Source organism: Vulpes lagopus, chromosome 22 (assembly GCF_018345385.1).
Source record: "Vulpes lagopus strain Blue_001 chromosome 22, ASM1834538v1, whole genome shotgun sequence".
NCBI lineage: Eukaryota > Metazoa > Chordata > Mammalia > Carnivora > Canidae > Vulpes > Vulpes lagopus.
In genome coordinates this window covers 6,734,297-6,752,705 of record NC_054845.1, presented here as the reverse complement: position 1 = coordinate 6,752,705, position 18,409 = coordinate 6,734,297, and the positions used below count along the sequence as shown (strand labels likewise).

Here is an 18,409-nt window from a genome sequence, read left to right as displayed (position 1 = left end):
TCAACTATTAGCTTCTAATAACATGCTCCCATCTTGCTTTGATGACCTACTGTACTCAGAATACTCAAATATGGACAGATGTTTAAGAATATAATTTTTTCTTCTTGGCTATTGCTTAATTCCCAACATCCACTCCTGATTAGAATCTAAGATGTTTTCTTTCAGATGTGGAGTCTTTAATTGCCCAATCTAACCAGAAAAAAAAAAGACAAGCAGCATGCCAGGAATTTGTATTGAAAAGCTGGAGCATCTTCTTTTCAGACTTCTTACTGTTGACCGTAGTCTCATAGAGGCTGAACCGCAGCCTCTATCAGTCTGCTTATCTTCCAAAGCCAATTTATTCGTAAAGAACATGCGGCTCCAAGAAAGGGAATGTGAAGTACGCTATCTAAGGTTTTAGTGACAATCAAATTGATGGGTTCATTAGGGGACTTTGGAGGGGGACCCATACCCCACTGCAAAATGGAATAAGTACTCTACAGTCTCTCCATAAAACCTGTGATGGGCTTTACTCTTAAACTAATGGCTTGTCTGATGCCACCAGTAGCACTTTTTAAAAGTGGAATTGAAGGAATAGTTGAATTGAGTTTTGTAAGTGATGAAAAGGATACTTTAACACCCAAGTTTTAGATTACATTATTCTTATTTCCTAAAATCCTGGATCCTTGGGGATCAATAGAAAAGCTTTGTTTTTGTTGCTTTTTATTTTTTGTTTTGGTATGTATGTAATGTGTGTGTTCACTTATTACCAAGAACTCTCTCAGAAGTTTGAGTTCTTTTAGGTCTTGGCTAAGTGGATCTTCCAGCTACCTTGTCTTAATTACCCAAACAGTTCCTTTTATCTCCCAGGTAACAAGTTACCATATCGCTCCCCCTAGTGGAATTGTAACTCTACTTCAAAGTTTAGAAATACTGTATCAATACACACTTAATCCAGTGTCTTATTTTTGGAAATCAGATATTTTCCCGATTTACTTTCAAAGACCGACAATGAAATAAAAAATATGTTTGATGGGCTGATAGGGGATGTAGGTAGAGAAAGAGGCCTTTGATGATGAATTTTCAGTTCCTAGTGTTGCCAAGGTTAGCTGCATGATGGCTGCTAAATTCAAGGGTCCTTTCTGCTCTGCATTCTGTATTAGAGGGGTCCATGTCATCAGCCTGCAGACGGTCACCTCTAGAAGGCAGCTGTCCATCCTCCTGGTAAAGATGGTGGAGTACTAATGGTGATGCTGGAAGACAAAGACGGGTCCCATCTGAATATTGAGTCCCACTTATGCCGTTGGTCAACTATGCTTCTGCCTTCTGAATCTATTTGAGGGGTTGTGCCAATGTCCACAGCACATAGCACATGGAAATCATTTCCAGTTTATACTTGCTAAGCATCCTAAGGAAATTTTAGTAATTGACACTGAACTTATTGCATACCTGTCTTCAGAATTTCAGTTTCATTGATAACCAATGGTTTCATTGCATTGGAATCCTTTTTTTTCCCTGCCACTGTTTGTCTTTCCCAACTTTGACCCTTGTTATGAGTTTGTATTTATTCAACTTTGTACCCTAATGCATACATAGCACTGATATTTTGCATTTGCTAGTATTGAAGTGTATGAAACTTCAAAAAGAAATTGCTGCACGTACCAATGTATATACTCCATTCTTTCACAGGTGAGAATTTGCTTCTAAGCTTTATCGAGGTCAGGGCAAACATCATGACAGATATAGTGGTTGCCGAATTAGTGGTCAGTAGAGTATAAGTACTTGCTACTTATGAGCAAGAATATTGTGATTAGAATGTTCCTTCTTTCTTAAAATCATGTAATGGAGGCAATATTTAGATGTATCTTTTTTCCAAATATTTATTCTCAGGTTAAGTATTACTTAGGGAAAAATAAAATGGCAAGATTGGACTAAAGTCCCAACAAAAAGGAATGTCAAAGTGCTCTCTAGGTATATTTTTTTTGGAAGAGTGGAGGAAAAAAAGAAACACCCATAATGTGTGTGTGTGTGTGTGTTTCAATATTACATACTAAGGAGTCACAGTAATTTAGTTCAAGAATTACATCTAAGCAAACACACAGCTTCTGTCTAGCAAAGCATGTATCTATGAAGTTCTGATTTGGAATCCTATGATGCTTGGATTCACAGCTGTGAAGACAGTGATGTCATAGTTGGTAACCCGGCCCCGCTGGGGCCGAAGATAGCCATCTAGCAAGACTCGAGGCTTGGAGAACGGGCACTTTTCTCTTCCCGAGGGAGTGTGAGGGATTTGTATGTGAATCAATGTGTATCTCTGTGTATATAAGCGTGAGTGTAGATACAATTATGTATATGTATGGGAAAAAGTATGCATGCACATGTGGGTATATGTATGTATATATGTGACCGTAGGATTGGAAGAGTTGCTTCTTCCAAATGGATGCTGGAAATTCTGTGCATTCACAATACTCTGTAAAACAACTTTTAGCAGAGTGAGGCCCAGAGGGTGTTAGGCACGTGCGCACACCATTCTCTGGGGGAATTCTGTGCATCAACGATATCCTTCCAAAGAGTTAGTGACTGGGCCTGGAGGTATTTGGGAAGCTTTGCTGAAGGACCGTGCTAACATCCTTGTCTGGCAGCATTGTCAGGGTGGCTCTCCTTGGGAACATTCCAGCCATAGCTTGGAACCCTTGTCTTTCTTGAGAAGTGTGAGGACTGAAGCCCAGAATATCAGAACATCTGTGTGCATTCCTTACCCTCGTGAGTGACGAGAGGCTTTGCTTAACTAGCTGTGTTTCCTTGAAGTGATTAAGTAGTGATACCTAAACTATTGGGATGGGTTTGTTCTCAACTGTTAATTGATCAATGTTGATTTAACACTAAAGTCTTGTCAGACTCTGCCCCTGCTTGTCATCTAAGTCCTATGGTTCATGGGCTTGCTATTTGTTTTCTCTTCAGGTTCAAAAAGGCAGAAAAGTACACACAAGCATTTGGCCATGAGCAAAGCAGACACAGGGTTATGAAACAGATAGACAAGTTTTAATATTGTTGTTAAAGTCCTGAGTTTGTGTCTGATTCTCTTTTTTTAGTGAAATATGATCCTTTCCATGGGGCAAATAACCCAGAGACTTGGTTTTAGCAGGTAGTCAGAAGCAAGTGGAAGGATCTTCTTGTTTTTAGGCAGATTAACCAGCTGACACCAAAGTAGTAGAAAACGTGCTTTCTTTTCAAGCTTCTTTCCAGCTACTTAACTCTTGGCAATTTGAGAAACTATCTTTGAATTGTACATCTTGGCAAGGAGTAGAATTGAGAATATTTTGGGCAAAAGAAAAATGTCTATCTGTCTACTTGCTGGAAAGTTTTGTGGCAGGGGGAAAACAGAAAAATTCCTGGCATATTGAAATATTTATCTGCAACTTAACATTTTAATTTTTTTTTTATTTATTTGTTTTTAGAGAGAGAGTGTGGTTGAGGCCCAGAGGGAGAGGCAGAGAGAGAATCTTAAGCAGGTTCGATGCCTAGCACAGAGCCTGACACAGGGCTTGATCTCCTGACCCTGAGACACTTAGCTGACTGAGCCACTCACGCGCTCCTACAATTTAACATTTTTATTTAATTTTTAAAAATATTTTATTTATTCATTTGAGAGAGGGAGTGAGCGAGTGAGAGAGCACAAGCAGTAGAGAGAGAGAGAGAGGGAGAAGCAGACTCCCCACTGAGCAGGGAGCCTGATGTGGGACTCGACCCCAGAACCCTAGGATCATGACCTGAGCCAAAGGCAGATGCTTAACTGACTGCACTACTCCGACATCCTACAAATTAACATTTTTAATATAGTGTTTCCGCAAGGAGTCTTACTATGTTCTACTGACACTACTTATATCGCCCCCACCACAAATAATTAGAAACAACATCAGACTATAAGAAAGGCAACAGGAGGGTAAAAAAAGAGAAAAGAAAATTTACAGGGATGATAAGGACTGGGATTCTCCTGGAGATACCCCAGGGAGACATTGAGGCAGGCGATGCCAATGGTTTTACTTTAGGCCATTGTTCTAAGAGTTAAATGAGCATTTATTAAAAATATATTCACAAGTCCTCACCCCAGATAGACTAACTCAGAATCTCCAGGGAAGGGATGTTGGAACATTGTTTTAACAAGCATCTCAGATGATTCTTATGTCCAGACACATCTGGGAAACTGCTATCATCTAATTGCTGACTAGAACTACTGTAAATGTGGCTCCTGTGTGGCTCAGTTGGTTGAGCATCTGACTCTTGATTTTGTTGCAGGTCATAATCTCAGGGATCATGGAGCCCGCTCAAGATTCTCTCTCTCCTTCTGCTCCTTGCACTCTACAACAAACAAACAAACAAACAAACAAAAAAACAAAAAAAACCCAGGAATGACTGTAAAGTATTTCTAGGAGGTGTGAGTGTGTGTTGAATTGCCAAAGTTTTTAAAGTCTGAAAAAAAGCTGTCAAATTCTACATTAGCATTATTAAGCACTTCTTATTAAAAATATCTGTTATTTGTGTCAGGTTGTATAGTTACAGAGGGCTTCCCCATGTATTATTTCACTTGTTCCTAATAGCAATCCTAGGAGGGCTTGAGCAGCAAGGATCATTTTTCCCAGATTACACCTGGGAAATGGGCTCAGCATGTAGCTGGCAAATGGTGGAGCTGACTTTGAACAGGCCTTCACCACAAGCCCAACATCAACCCCAGAGCCTACCACGTTTCCTCTTTTACTCGACACTCTGGTCACCAGGTTGATGACCAGCATGTCCACAACTTGGCACATCCTGATCGCTGTGCCTAGAATGCCTTTACTTCCCTGTTTGCAAACTCCTATGCAATCACTAAAGTGCCTTCCACGAAGTTTTTCTAGATATACTCTTTGTACCCTGCCTACACTCCAAGCAGAGCTAGTTTCTCTTTAGCTTTGTTTCCATCATGCTTTATAAATCCTTTTACTCTCTTTTAGGCCTTGTTTAATGTAGGTGAGCTCAAGAATAATTGCTCCCTAATATCCCCCTTCATGATCCCCACCCCATCATTATACTACTTACTTTGTATAGATAGTAGGATGTAATCACATCTGAAACACTCAGTGCCTTTAGTGTTAGCTATGGGAAGCGTTTGAGATTGATTTCAAGGGCTTTCCAAACATTGACCAAGAAGTGTTAGGGGGCCAGAAACTTGGCCATTAACATCCTCTAGAAAGAGAATTGTCTGGGGTATATTGTCTAATGAGAGGTTGGGAACGATAACTGCAGATTTGGTAATTTGGGAAAATTTAAGGATGCTTCAAGGACAAATGGGAAAATTTAAGGATGCTTCAAGGACAAATGGGAAATTTAAGGATGCTTCAAGGACATCTTCGATTATGAGTGATTTTCATGGCCTGGGGTTACGTATGACTGTCTGTTATGGCTTTCAAATTGTGGTATAGTTATTTATGCAAATATTTCCCCCACTAGACTTCTAGTGATGGGGAGTCTGAGCTATATTCACCTTTGTCTGCCAATTGATGATTGTTGAATAAACTTTTGGGGAACACATCTTGTAGCCATCTGCATCTGAATACAATCAAACATACTTAATTATTGTTCTAATTCAAATTTCCCTGTGTTTACAGCCACCACTGGTCCAAGCAATCTTCAGCGGTGATCCAGAGGAGATACGGATGCTCATCCACAAAACTGAAGATGTGAATGCTCTGGTAGGAGATGCTATGATTTTCCTGCTCTGGCCCTCTTAACCTTTCTGTACCATAGACCTCTTTGGTATCTGAGGAAAGCTCTGGACTGCTTCTCAGAATTCTGTTTTTCAATCCACAAAATAAAATATATATGGTTAGAATGGAAATCAATCATACATAAATATAGTTCTCAAAATATTCAATATCAAATCTGTGATATAATATGTGTTCTTTTTTATCAACACATTTAAATAGCAAGATACTGCAGAAGATCTAATAATGAGCATAATTTAAGAATAGTGATGAACATGATCAATATTTTGTGTTTTCTGTGACCATTCTAGTGTGGTATGAACATACCTGTGATTTCTGCTGGTGACCGAGTGACAGTTACTGGTGACACTACTGAGATTTGCTGCCTCCCTTCATAATGGAAGGAAATGTGAAATTTCCACTGGAAGTTAATAAAATAAAGGTGTACTATTTTTGCATTTGGAACCTATGCCCTCCAGTAGGGGTTGACAAACTATGGTCTCTTACCTGTTTTTTAATTTTTTTTTTATTATTATTATTTATTTATGATAGTCACAGAGAGAGAGAGAGAGAGAGGCAGAGACACAGGCAGAGGGAGAAGCAGGCTCCATGCACCGGGAGCCCAATGTGGGATTCGATCCCGGGTCTCCAGGATCGCGCCCTGGGCCAAAGGCAGGCGCCGAACCGCTGCGCCACCCAGGGATCCCCTCTTACCTGTTTTTGTATAAGCTACCAGCTAAGGATGGTTTTCATTTTTTAAACGGGGGAGAAAAATGAAAAGAAGAACAATATGTTGTGACACGGGAAAATTATATGACATTCAAATTTCAATGCCTATAAATAAACTTCTGTTTTAGCACGGCCATGGCTGCTTTCACACTGCAGCAGTGGAGTTGATTAGGAATTAATGACAGAAACTGTGTGTGGCCCAGAAAGCCAAAGATATTCACTATCTGGCCCTTTAGAGGGAAAGTTTGCTGACCTCTGTCCTAGAGGGTCCATGAACCTGGACCCATGGGTGAACCTGGCATCCTGTATGTACCTGAAATCTTACGTGATACCCGTGTGTGCTTGTGGACATGAATTTTTTTCTGTGAACAAGTAAAGACATTTCATCACCCTGTTCTTAAAAGGGTCTATGGCCCCCAGAATATGAAGAACCAATAGATCTGGAAGTTCTTGAAATAAACAAACCTTCAGGGGCACCTGGGTGGCTCAGGGGTTGAACCAGGGTGTGTGCCTTCAGCCCAGGGTGTGATCCTGGAGACCTGGGATTGAGGCCCACGGCGGCCTCCTGGCATGGAGCCTGCTTCTCCCTCTGCCTGTGCCTCTGCCTCTCTCTGTGTCCCTCATGAAAACATGAATAAAATCTTTAAAAAATCAACAAACAAACAAACAAAACTGCAGTAAAGAAAAGTGAAGAGTTAGTCAGTAAGTTACCTTCTAATAGTTTCCTAGACGGAGACTGAACAGGCAGGTACACGCGTGCACGCCTCATTCTCCTCACGTGGTCAGTTAGCTCGAGGCTCTAGGCCGTCAGGGGGAGGACTTGCCTTTGGAGTCTCCAGTGTCAGGTGGAAAGAGGGAGGGTGTCAGTGTCAGAGGGAGGGTGTCAGTGTCAGAGGGAGGGTGTCAGTGTCAGAGGGAGGGTGTCAGACACATGCGGGAGACGGATTACCTGAGGGTAGCTGGGGGCGGCCTTGGGAGGGCCATTGGTGCGGCTGGCGGCGTGTGGCTCTCTGAAAAAGCATCTGGCAGCTTCTGACCAGCTGGCACCGAACACAACGGGGCAGGGATTCCTGACGGCCTGGCAAGGTGAGTGGGGTGAGGCGAGGGCCAGGCGGCCGGGGAAGGCAGCTGGGCGTCCCGAGGCGCGGCTGGCCTCTGAGAGGAGCCGAGGCCAGCAGGCCGCCGGGCGGGTTCGGCCACCACCAGAGCTTGCGTCGCCCACTTCGTGGCTGTGGCCCAGGCCCGGGCAAGCCCAAGGCAAGGTCAATTACTGTCTTTTCCTGACGACTGTGAGCCAGCGGGACTTCGGTTCGGTCATACACACCGAGAAAGATTGCGCTGTCCTCTGGGTGGCCTTCATTTCTCCTCAGGAAAGTGACACACAGTTGCTGGCTGGTCAAGGTCAGGAAAGCTTCCTTTAGTTGTACCCGCCCTGTGTTACGGAATCAGATAGGTTGACTGCGGCAACACATAGACCCCAAATGTAAAATTGCTCACAAATATCAGAGAAGTTTAGTTCTCTTTTGACCAGATTAGGGACGTGGCTCTTTTCCACGTAGGGTTCCAGGTATCCACATGTAGCTTCGAAGGTCACCCAAGGGGTTCATCTTCAGTCCAGACAACCAGAAGGGAAAAAGGAACATGGAAGGGGAGCACAGGAGGATTTTTTTCATCTTGGAAGTGGCATAATCACTTGCGCACACAACCCATTGACCAGAGCTCAGTCACATGCCACACCTACCTACAAGGGAGGTTGGGAAATGAGTATAACTGTGTCCTAAAGATTGGAGAACATGAGGAGTTCACAATCTTGGCCACACCGGTTTTTGGTACTACAGGATTTTAGGGAATTCAAGTGTAACACTTATTGGTATGTGTAGAGTCTTACTCACTTAAGAGTGATTTACGGGGTTCGGACCCACCACGCAGAGTGCTAAGGATACAAGCAGTGGGAAGAACGCTCTGACCCTCATGGAGCTTGCGAGATGGCAGAGAAGTCACGATAAGAAAGCATACTGACATCTATCTTGAAAGGGAAAATGCAGGACACTGTTAGGGGGGTAGGTAATCATGAGGGAGTGATGAAAGCATGTGCAGACTTGACTCCTAGGGCGTGCTGTTGTGGAGCTTGTCTGTGGCCTTTTGGATGCTCTGCAACAGGGAAGGGTGGGATAGAAGGAGGAAGAGGGATGAGTGGAGGAATACCCGACTTCCTCCCGTGATGGTGTGGCTCCTCCAGGCCCTGGTGCCTTCCCTTCACTGTCACCTCTGTAGATTCCCCTTTTCTTCATCTCCCCCTTTTCCTTCCCTCAAGTGACTTTAAAGAACCTCATTTGATTTCCTACGTTCTTATCCAGTGTGTTGGAGGCAGTGAGCTGTCCTCTTAATGTCATGCTTTTCTTTGTCAACACTCCTTTGGATCAGTCGTGATGACTGTTTTGCTGGGGGTGGCTTAGGCAGTTTAGGAAAAGTGATTGTTAACGAAGACAAATAAGGATTAGTGATCTAAGTCTGGGGCTACATTTTGAGAGGGAAAAGAGGCCACTAACCAGCACATTTAAATGTCAAGGAAGGGAAATAAATAATGAAAGAGCCTCCTGTTGGCAGGAAGACAATATTTATCTTCTTTCCTTCTCACTCACCCTTTGCTCTTCTCTCCTGAGTCCTATTTATTTTTCTTTTTTTGTCCTAGGTTCTGATTTTTTTTTCTGTTTTTTTTTTTTTTCCTTCCCCACCCTCCTGTGTCTTTTGATGGGTAGCATATTCTTTGGTATAAATATCTTTTGGTCCTGATTTGGGAAGCAATCTCATTCAGCTTTGCCTTTCTGTGTTTTTCCAAACTTTATTTCCTGCTGGCAGTACTCACAGACCCTGTGTGTCAACTGAATGAAGTTATTCAACCCATTGATATTTATGTTTTTCTCACTTCTCCACTGTTCCCATCCCATCTGCCTTTTCAGATCTACTGTTTCCTTCATTGAGTTTCCTAAATCTCGCTTCCTTTCTGCCCCCTCTTCTTCCATCTCTTGACCTGGCCAGAGAAACTTACCTCTGCTGTCACCCCCCATAGCTCCCTGTACCTCACTGACCACTTTACTTGAGCTATTTACTTTTGAGAGACTATGTGCTTGATGACATGGTGGTTGTATCATTCATTCTCTTTTGTTCAACAGCCCAGTTCAGTCCTTATAACAAATGTTGAGTGAGTGACTAAACCTTGCTTTATTATTTATGTTGAGCCAATTTGTGGTGGCCTATTTTTCATTTCTGACACATTGTCAACTAGTGTCTGGCTTTGTTAGTGTCCCTCAGCTCTCAGTTGTAAGACTGAAAGTTCTCTTTGTAAGATCAAAAATCTATAGATGGATTTGAGGAGCCACCTGAAGATCAGGACGGGTACTCTGAGTCTTTCTGTGGTTTCTCTGACTAATGGCATGCCAAGACCTAGAAATATGGGAAGACAGTTTTACACTCTGAAAAATCCATTTAAATTGACCAACATATGGTTGATAACTAGAAAGATTTTTAGAAGGCTTTATCAGACTAACAAATTGAGCTCGAGGTGGAGTATCTGAATTCAAAATGAATGCACAGATCCTGAAAACCAAAATTTGAACTCAAAATCATTTTTGAGATTTTGCTATGAAAACATGACACCAACAGACAGTTCTACAGTGCCATACTGGAGCGGGGACAGAGATCATTACTGCCTGTCCCAAAGACAGGGAGGGAACCATTCCATGTGAGGAGGGGTTGAAGAAATGATGTTTTAGATCTGGAAAGGACAGGAGAACTTCCTCAAATAGTTCAAATGTTGTCAAGTTAAAATGGAACCAGACTTACCATTATGTCAGTGGTGGTACGGTACAGAGAATATTTCCAGTTCAAAATATAAGAAATAACTTAATAGACTCAGGTGTGTAAAGAAGCGATGAGCTGACTTGACAAGTAATAAGCTTCCTGAAAGACCACTAGACTGGTGGTTCTGAAGGAGACTAATTGTAGCACTGGCCCCACTCTCCTACCTTGTGCCCTTAGCTGACATTACTATTGAGTCTTAAAGACCAAATTTTCTTAGGACAGCACTATTAAATTGGAGTTACCCTTTAAATTGAAACCTCCTGGGGCACCTGGGTAACTCAGTGGTTGAGCATCTGCCTTTGGCTCAGGTGTGATCCCAGAGCCCTGGGATCAAGCCCTGCATCAGGGTGTCTGCTGGGGAGCCTGCTTCTCCATCTGCCTATGTTTCCGCCTCTGTGTATGTGTGTCTCATGAATAAACAAATAAAATCTTAAAAAAAATTTAAAACCTCCTTCTTGTGCCTGGACTAGGTGATGTTTAAACCATGAAGGACTACAATTCCAAGATTTGTAAGTCCATGTGACAGCACAACCATGATATCTATTTCTTTTTTAAAGAGTCATTAACAGTTGAGAATACACACACACACACACACACACACACACCATTATCGTACCAAATAAAATCAACAATAATTCCTTGGTATCTTCTAATACCCGGTGCATATTCAGTTTTATTTTTCCTCAATAACTTCAAAAATGTTTTTTTTTTTACAGTTGGACTATCCCCAAGTTGATTATTTTAATCCATCTATTTTATACAAAAATGATTTTGTCAAGCTCTTAATGTTTATTATTTTCCCTAATAAGATTTGACCCAAGTATATTGGTGCATTTTGCTTGTGCTCTCCAATTCCAAGATAGGAAGGGATAATATGTGGATATAATAGAATAAATCTTGAAGTGAAAGCTAAGCTTACAATGGTAAAACCTTATAATGAAGAAAGGGGAGACAGCCATTAAGCTTTAGTTTTGAACTATAAGCATTAATTTGGGTGATAGTGGCTTGCTACTCTCAAGGCTGAAGTGAGAAAAAACAGCTGTACCAACAATGTATGATGAAAGTTTTCTAAAAAATAAGTAAGACAAATTACCAATAATAAGCTTGTAATTTGTTCTTTTTTTTTTTTTTTTTATAAATCCTATTTATTTATTTTTATAATAGTCACACACACAGAGAGAGAGAGAGAAAGAGGCAGAGACACAGGCAGAGGGAGAAGCAGGCTCCATGCACCGGGAGCCCGACCTGGGATTCGATCCCGGGTCTCCAGGATCGCGCCCTGGGCCAAAGGCAGGCGCCAAACCGCTGCGCCACCCAGGGATCCCTTGTAATTTGTTCTTAGTGTGTATTTGTGTAGGGGTCTTGCACTATGTCTTTATATCAAAATGATCACCACAAATTTAGTTAACATCCACACCTCATATAGTTACAACATTTTTTTTCTTGTCATGAGAACTTTTAAGATCTATTCTCTTAGCAACTTTCAGATATGCAATATGGTATTATTAACTATAGTCATCATGCTGGACACTATATCTTCATGATACTTATTTAAAAACTTAAAGTTTGTACTATTTCTTTTAAAAATAGAATATATTTTTTGAATCCACCCAGAAGGGTGCAATATGGCTTTACCTATAGATCCTTGAGTGATAAATTTATTACCTTTAAATTTTTCTCCACTTCATTCTATCATGTCAGATTCTTTTTTTTTTTTTTTTAATTTTTTTATTTATTTATGATAGTCACACACACAGAGAGAGAGAGAGAGGCAGAGACACAGGCAGAGGGAGAAGCAGGCTCCATGCACTGGGAGCCCGACGTGGGATTCGATCCCGGGTCTCCAGGATCGCGCCCTGGGCCAAAGGCAGGCGCCAAACCGCTGCGCCACCCAGGGATCCCCATGTCAGATTCTTTAGAACATTAGGAATACAGACTATATAGCACACCCTTTTAAAATTATTATTTATTTATTTATTTACTTACTTATTTATTTATCTGAGAGAGAGAACATGTGCGTGTGTGTATGGGGGTTGGGGAGGGAGCAGACTCCCCACTGAGCAGGGAGCCCTACAGGGACTCAATCCCAGGACCCTGGGATCATGACTTGAGCTGAAGGCAGACGCTTAACTGACTGAGCCACCCAGATGCCCCAAGCACAGCCTTTTCAGCTTCTAGATTTTTGTGTGTTTTCCCTCACATATATCTTACTTGATTTTGTTCTTTTTTAAAGAAAGGATTGATAGTGAGATAAAAATCTGAGATGTTTTGTTAGCTTAGAGATCTAAGCACTTTCTAAATTGGACCTAAATCAGAAACTGCAGAGAGCAAGAGAGCTGCAGGCAGGAGTGGCACCCTCAAGTCCCATAATTGATAGAAGCCTGCTGACCCATTCAGCTTTCAGTGTTGCCATGCAGGAACGCAGGCTCAGGGTGGCCCAGACTTACTACGTTTTTTAAAAGAAAATACAGGAAATCTCTAAGTTGTTAAAAGTTGGTTCCAAAAAGTGATCCAGCATTGTTGAGGCCAAAGAAAATGTATCTGTGACCCAAATCTGGCCTGCAGACCACCGTTTTGCTAACTGTGGATGAGATCAGCAAATATGCAACAGTTAAGAATTCTCTGGCTACCTGTGTCTGGAAATTTAAAGTGTGAAGCCAATGGCTTGGTGTTCTGGAGAGAGCAGTGGCCTGTGTTCTTCAAATGTTGACAGTACTCTGGCTCACTAGCCTGGGGGTAGGCTGGTGGTCCCTTCATAGCTTTGGGAGGGGTGCTTTTTGTCCTGAGGGTAGGGGCCTGTCTCTCAGCACGTGCCTGGCAACACTGTCACATCTCTTGCTCCTTGTTGGACCACTGCCCGGGATGTGGGGCTGTGGTTTGGAGCTGTGACCTGTGTCCTGTAGAGAATGATTCATGAACTCCAGACGGCACTGAGCAGGCTGCAGCGATGTGGCTTCATGGCCATTTAGAATGTGTGAAGGCAGGTCTGGTTAGCATCATTCCTAATTATCCTCCAAGGGATGCCCAACAGCTTGAAGCCCCATTTCTCCAGTGCTGGCCTTGGAGGTATAAGAGCCAACCCCTGTGAATGATAAATCTTACAAGGGTATACGACTTGTACCATCCGGATAATAGAGAGGGTTGTTTGGAGCTCTGGAAACACTCCAAATGTAATGAATGCCATTAGTATTCCATTGCTAAACACTGTTACGGCAAAAAGCCAAATCTTACAACTAAAAGATGTACATCGTAAATAGCTTGAGAATGTGAACATCTCTAGGATAAAGGGTTAGGGCTCTTTCTTTTCCACATTAGATTTTACATTTGAGGGGAGGATGTAAATATGAGTAAATGAGCTATATCTTTCTTAGATTGTGAAGACTCAGTTGTTTAAAAGTAATGCATAGATTCAGTGCATTTCAATTAGGGGGATAGGACTTTGGTTTGGGAAACTTGACAAGATCATTGTAAACTTCAGTATCTAGAGGACTAGACATGTGAGAAGACTCTTTAAAAAGAAAATCAATGAAGGGAGAGTTTCACAAGATCTATTAAAACAAATTGCAAAAGTATAGCAATTAAAACAGTATGTTACTGGCACAGGAATAGACAACCAAATTAGTGGAGCAGAGAGTCCAGAATTAGACCAAAGTGTGTGTAGACAGTTTGTATAAAACAAAGGAAGCGTTGAAAACCACAAGGATGACATGGATTACTTAATAAGTGGTGTCGAGACAAATGGCTGGTAAAAAGCTGAACCCTTCCCTAATTTCTTATGCCAAAATAAATCTAGAGGTAGAAAACAAAAAGATGAAAGTAGAGGAATAAAAGAAGGGGGAAATATTTTTTCAGTTTTGGCATGGGGAAGGACTTTCTAAGTAGATAGGAAAGATAAAAACCAAGATGGAAAATATAGTTACCTTTGACTATATAAAAACTATGAACTTCTGAATATTAAATCATCACCAAAGACAAGATTAAAGGATAAATCAAAGATATGTACACATTCTGTGAAGCCCATGAATATTCCTAGTATATATTTAAAAAATTCCTACAAATTATTTAGAAAAGACAAGCATCCCACTAGAGAAATGGGCAAAAGACATACAGAGGGTACTCACCGAAGAAAAAAATGCAGATAGCCAAAACATATATGAAAGGGTGTCCTATTTCAACCTCACCCAAAATTGAAGAGTTCAAATAAAACACCCACACATGTCCGTCAGATCAGCAAAGGGGAAAATAGGATCTCAAGGAGGATGTAGTGGAAGGGACACTCTGAGGCCTTTTTGGACAAAGTTTAATTTGTACTCACCATTGGAGGGGTTGACAGTCTGTATCCACATTCAACTGTGTACATCCTTTGACACAGCAACACGTCTCCTGAGTATATACTCTAAGAGAAATACTGGACAGAAATATATGTATAGATTTGTTGCTATGTGGTTTATAATAACAAGAAATTGGAAATTTCCACCAGTACTTTATTTCTTAACCATACCACAGTATATATATAGGTGGTAATATTATGCTGTCTTTAAGAAGGGTGGTTTATGTCAATTTTTACTTATTACACATATTTATCGATAGGTTAGATCTTCCAGATATTTTTATGAATGAAACAGCCAGTTGTTAAACAGAATATATCATGTGTATATATAAATATAAGAAGAGATCTAGAAGAATATTCTCCAGTAGTTTATAGTTGAGCCTGGCTAGTGGGATTTTTGCTTTTTTGTTTCTTTCATGTGTTATTGATAATTTTTGCATTCGCCATGTATTATGTTGGCAAATGGTAAAAACAAATAAATTTATAGCACACACACCACACACACACACACACACACACACACACACAAAAGCCAACGAACTAGCTTCCAAACCTGCTCATATGTTGTATAAGGATATGACTTTTAAAATGTGCTCATCCTATTTGTCTGTTTGCATAAGTGTAGAGCATACTTCAGTGGCGTGGTGCCCATAACCCATAGTGACGGGCTGAGAGGTGTTCCCATCTCATGCTACATTACTCGGGCCTTTCCTATGGTATTAGCTGGAGCCTGAGGAATGATGGTAGGAGCTGTTGTCTCTCAGTAGAATTCTTTTCTTCGACCATCATGTTTCCCCCTTTTGGAGGAATTTCGGGGAGGACACCCTTTTATGATATTGAAGAATGAAAATGCATGGGATTCTAGATGGCAGTATCATAAAACTGCATATCTTTTTGCTTAGCTATATGAACTACATTTCATTTCATAAACTATGGAAAAATGATTTTTAAAATTGAAATATGATTGACATATAGCATTGTGTTAGTTTAAGGGGTACAATATAATGATTCAATATTTATATACATTGCAAAATGTTCACCACAATAAGTTTGGTAAACATCTGTTGCCATACATAGTAACAAAATATTTTTTTCCTTAAAGATGAGTACTTTTAAGGTCTACTCTCTTAGCAACTTTCAAATATGCAATATAGTATTATTAACTAAAGTCACTATGCTGTATATTATATATCCGTGATTTATTTATTTTATAACTGGAAATTTATATTTTTTGACCCACTTTTGCCTACTTTCCCCACCCATCTCCTGCCTCTGGCAACCACCAATTTGTTCTCTTTATCTATGAGCTTGGTGTAGTTTTGTTTTGTTTTTGATTCTGCATGTAAGTGAGATCTTACAGTACTTGTCTTTCTCTGTCTGACTTATTTCACTTCCTGTAATGCTCTTAATGTCTACCCATATTGTTGCAAATGGCAAGATTTCATTTTTTAAAAATAAATAAATAAATAGATAAATAAATAAATAAATAAATAAATAAATAAATAAATAAATAAAGAGAGCGAGAGAGAGCACAGAGGGAGAGTGTGAAGCAGACTCCTCAATGAACAGAGAGCCCAATATGGGGCTCCATCCCAGGCCCTGAGATCATGACTTGAGCTGGAGGCAGATGCTTAACTGACTGAACCGCCCAGGCACCCCTAAGATTTCATTCTTTATTTATGGTTAAATAATTTTCCATTGTGTATATATACACAACATTTTCTGTATTCATTCATCCATCAATGACATTTAGGCTTTTCCTTATCTTGACTATTGTAAATAATGCTATAGTGAACACGGGGAACACATGTCTTTTTGAGTTAGTGTTTTTGTTTTCGTGGGATAAATACCCAGAAGTAAAATTGCTGAATCATGTGATAGTTCTATTTTTTTTTTTTTTGAGGAACCTATTAACTATTTTCCATAATGGCTGCACCAATTTCATCCCCACCAAAAGTGCATGAGGGTTCCCTTTTTTTCATGTCCTTGCCAACCTCTTGTTATTTCTTATCTTTTTGATAATAACCATTCTGAGAGGTGTGAGGTGACCTCTCAATGTGGTTTGGGTTTATATTTCCCTGATGATTAATATGTTGAGCATCTTTTCATGTTCTCGTTGTCCATCTGTATGTCTTCTTTGAAAAGAAAATATCTATTCAGATCTCCAGCCCATTTTTAAATTAGATTGGAGCAGGTTTTTTTTGCTATTGTATTGTATGCGTTCTTTAGGCATTTTGCATATTAACCCCTTAACCCCATTTTGCAAATATTTTCTCCCATTCAGGAGGTTGCCTTTTCTTTCTTTTTCTTTTTTAATTTGTTTTGATGATCTCTTTTGTGCAGAAGCTCTATAATTTGATGTTGACCTGCTTATTTATTTTTGCTTTTATTGCCTTTGCCTTTGGTGTCAGCTGCAAAAAATCACTGCCAAAGCCAATGTCAAGGAGCTTACTACTTATGTTTCTTTCTAGGATTTGTATGGCTCAAGTCTTAATCTATTTTGCATTAATTTTTGTGTATGTTGCAAGATATGGGTCTAGTTTCATTCTTTTGCACATGCCTGTGCAGTTTTCCCAACACATTAATTGAAGAGACTGTCCTTTCCCCCACTGTATATTCTTGGCTTCTTTGTTGTAAATTAATTGACCATATACATATGGGTTTGTTTCTGGGCTTTCTATTCTGTTCCATTGATCTATATGCTTCTTTTATGCCAATACCATACTGTTTTGAATACTGTAGCTCTTCAGTCTAATTTGAAATCAGGGACTATAAAACCTCCAACTTTGTTCTTCATTCTCAAGATTGTGCTGGCTTTTCGGGCTCAAAACATAATTTTTGATCATTTCAATTAGGATAAAAATCAAGTACAAGTTTCCAGATACTTCTTGGTTTTCCCATTTCTTTTACATTGAGAATAAACTTGTGATCGGAAACATTTTTAAAAGGTTTGTGGAAAAGAGATAAGTCATATTTTAAAAATGAATTGGGCAGAGATGATTATATACGCAGATTATTCTTAAAAGATATGCTTAAGTTAAAAGGATCTAAGGTATATTTTAGTTCGACTCACTGTTCTGGTCCTGATTTTTCCCAAGGATATATTACTTTCTGTTTCAAATGTTAAATAACTATATAATTGTGATAGCCAGAGAACTTTCCAGTGGTAGTTTTATATAGGCATATTATTATTACAACAGACTTTGAAAGGAAAGAAAGAAATACAAAGAGCTTAAATTAAATGTAGATGTTACTCAGTGAGGGCCGAAGCCCGGGGGAGGGAGGTAGGGATTTTCTCTGGGAGGTTGCATAGCTGGTTATAGTCATATCACTTGCCAACTTTCTGCTTAAAAGGATGTTCCTGGCAATTGGTCTAGGACAGTTATGGGTACTTGCTGTGTACTTTAAAGTCATCCTGAGTAATACAGGCTTTCTCCTCCTTTAGTCTCCCTTTCTCAAGTCCCCCCTGGCTTTCCCTACCCACATGTGCACACATTCACTTTCTCATATAACCCCTTCACAGCCAAACCTGTGTGTTCCTGCTTCATGTATTTTATTTGGTGGCACACCATCTATATCAGTCACACCAAAATGCAACTACGATGGAGGGAAGAGAATGCTGGGTTAACCTCAGAGGCAGAAGCCTCTTAATCTGCTCTGACCTCACTTCCCTGTCTCTAAAATGGCCACCATAACAAACTTTTTATAAGGCTATGGCGAGAGAGATGAAATGGTGTGTGTATATCTGTTAGGATTAGACTTGGCTGTC

The 18,409-nt window shown here is 40.3% G+C and overlaps 1 protein-coding gene across 5 annotated transcripts in view; it reads left to right on the top strand.

The window, feature by feature from the left end:
- The window catches only part of ANKRD44 (ankyrin repeat domain 44), a 367,287-nt gene that overhangs the window by 105,397 nt on the left and 243,481 nt on the right, over positions 1-18,409 (top strand). For 4 of the 5 annotated variants that reach the window (XM_041737070.1, XM_041737071.1, XM_041737074.1 and 1 more), the window contains exon 2: positions 5,625-5,708. In XM_041737070.1, coding sequence (XP_041593004.1) covers positions 5,625-5,708 — 84 coding nt within the window. Of the gene's footprint in view, positions 1-5,624; positions 5,709-7,410; positions 7,536-18,409 lie in introns of those variants that run through there. The other variant, XM_041737073.1, reaches the window with a different exon arrangement.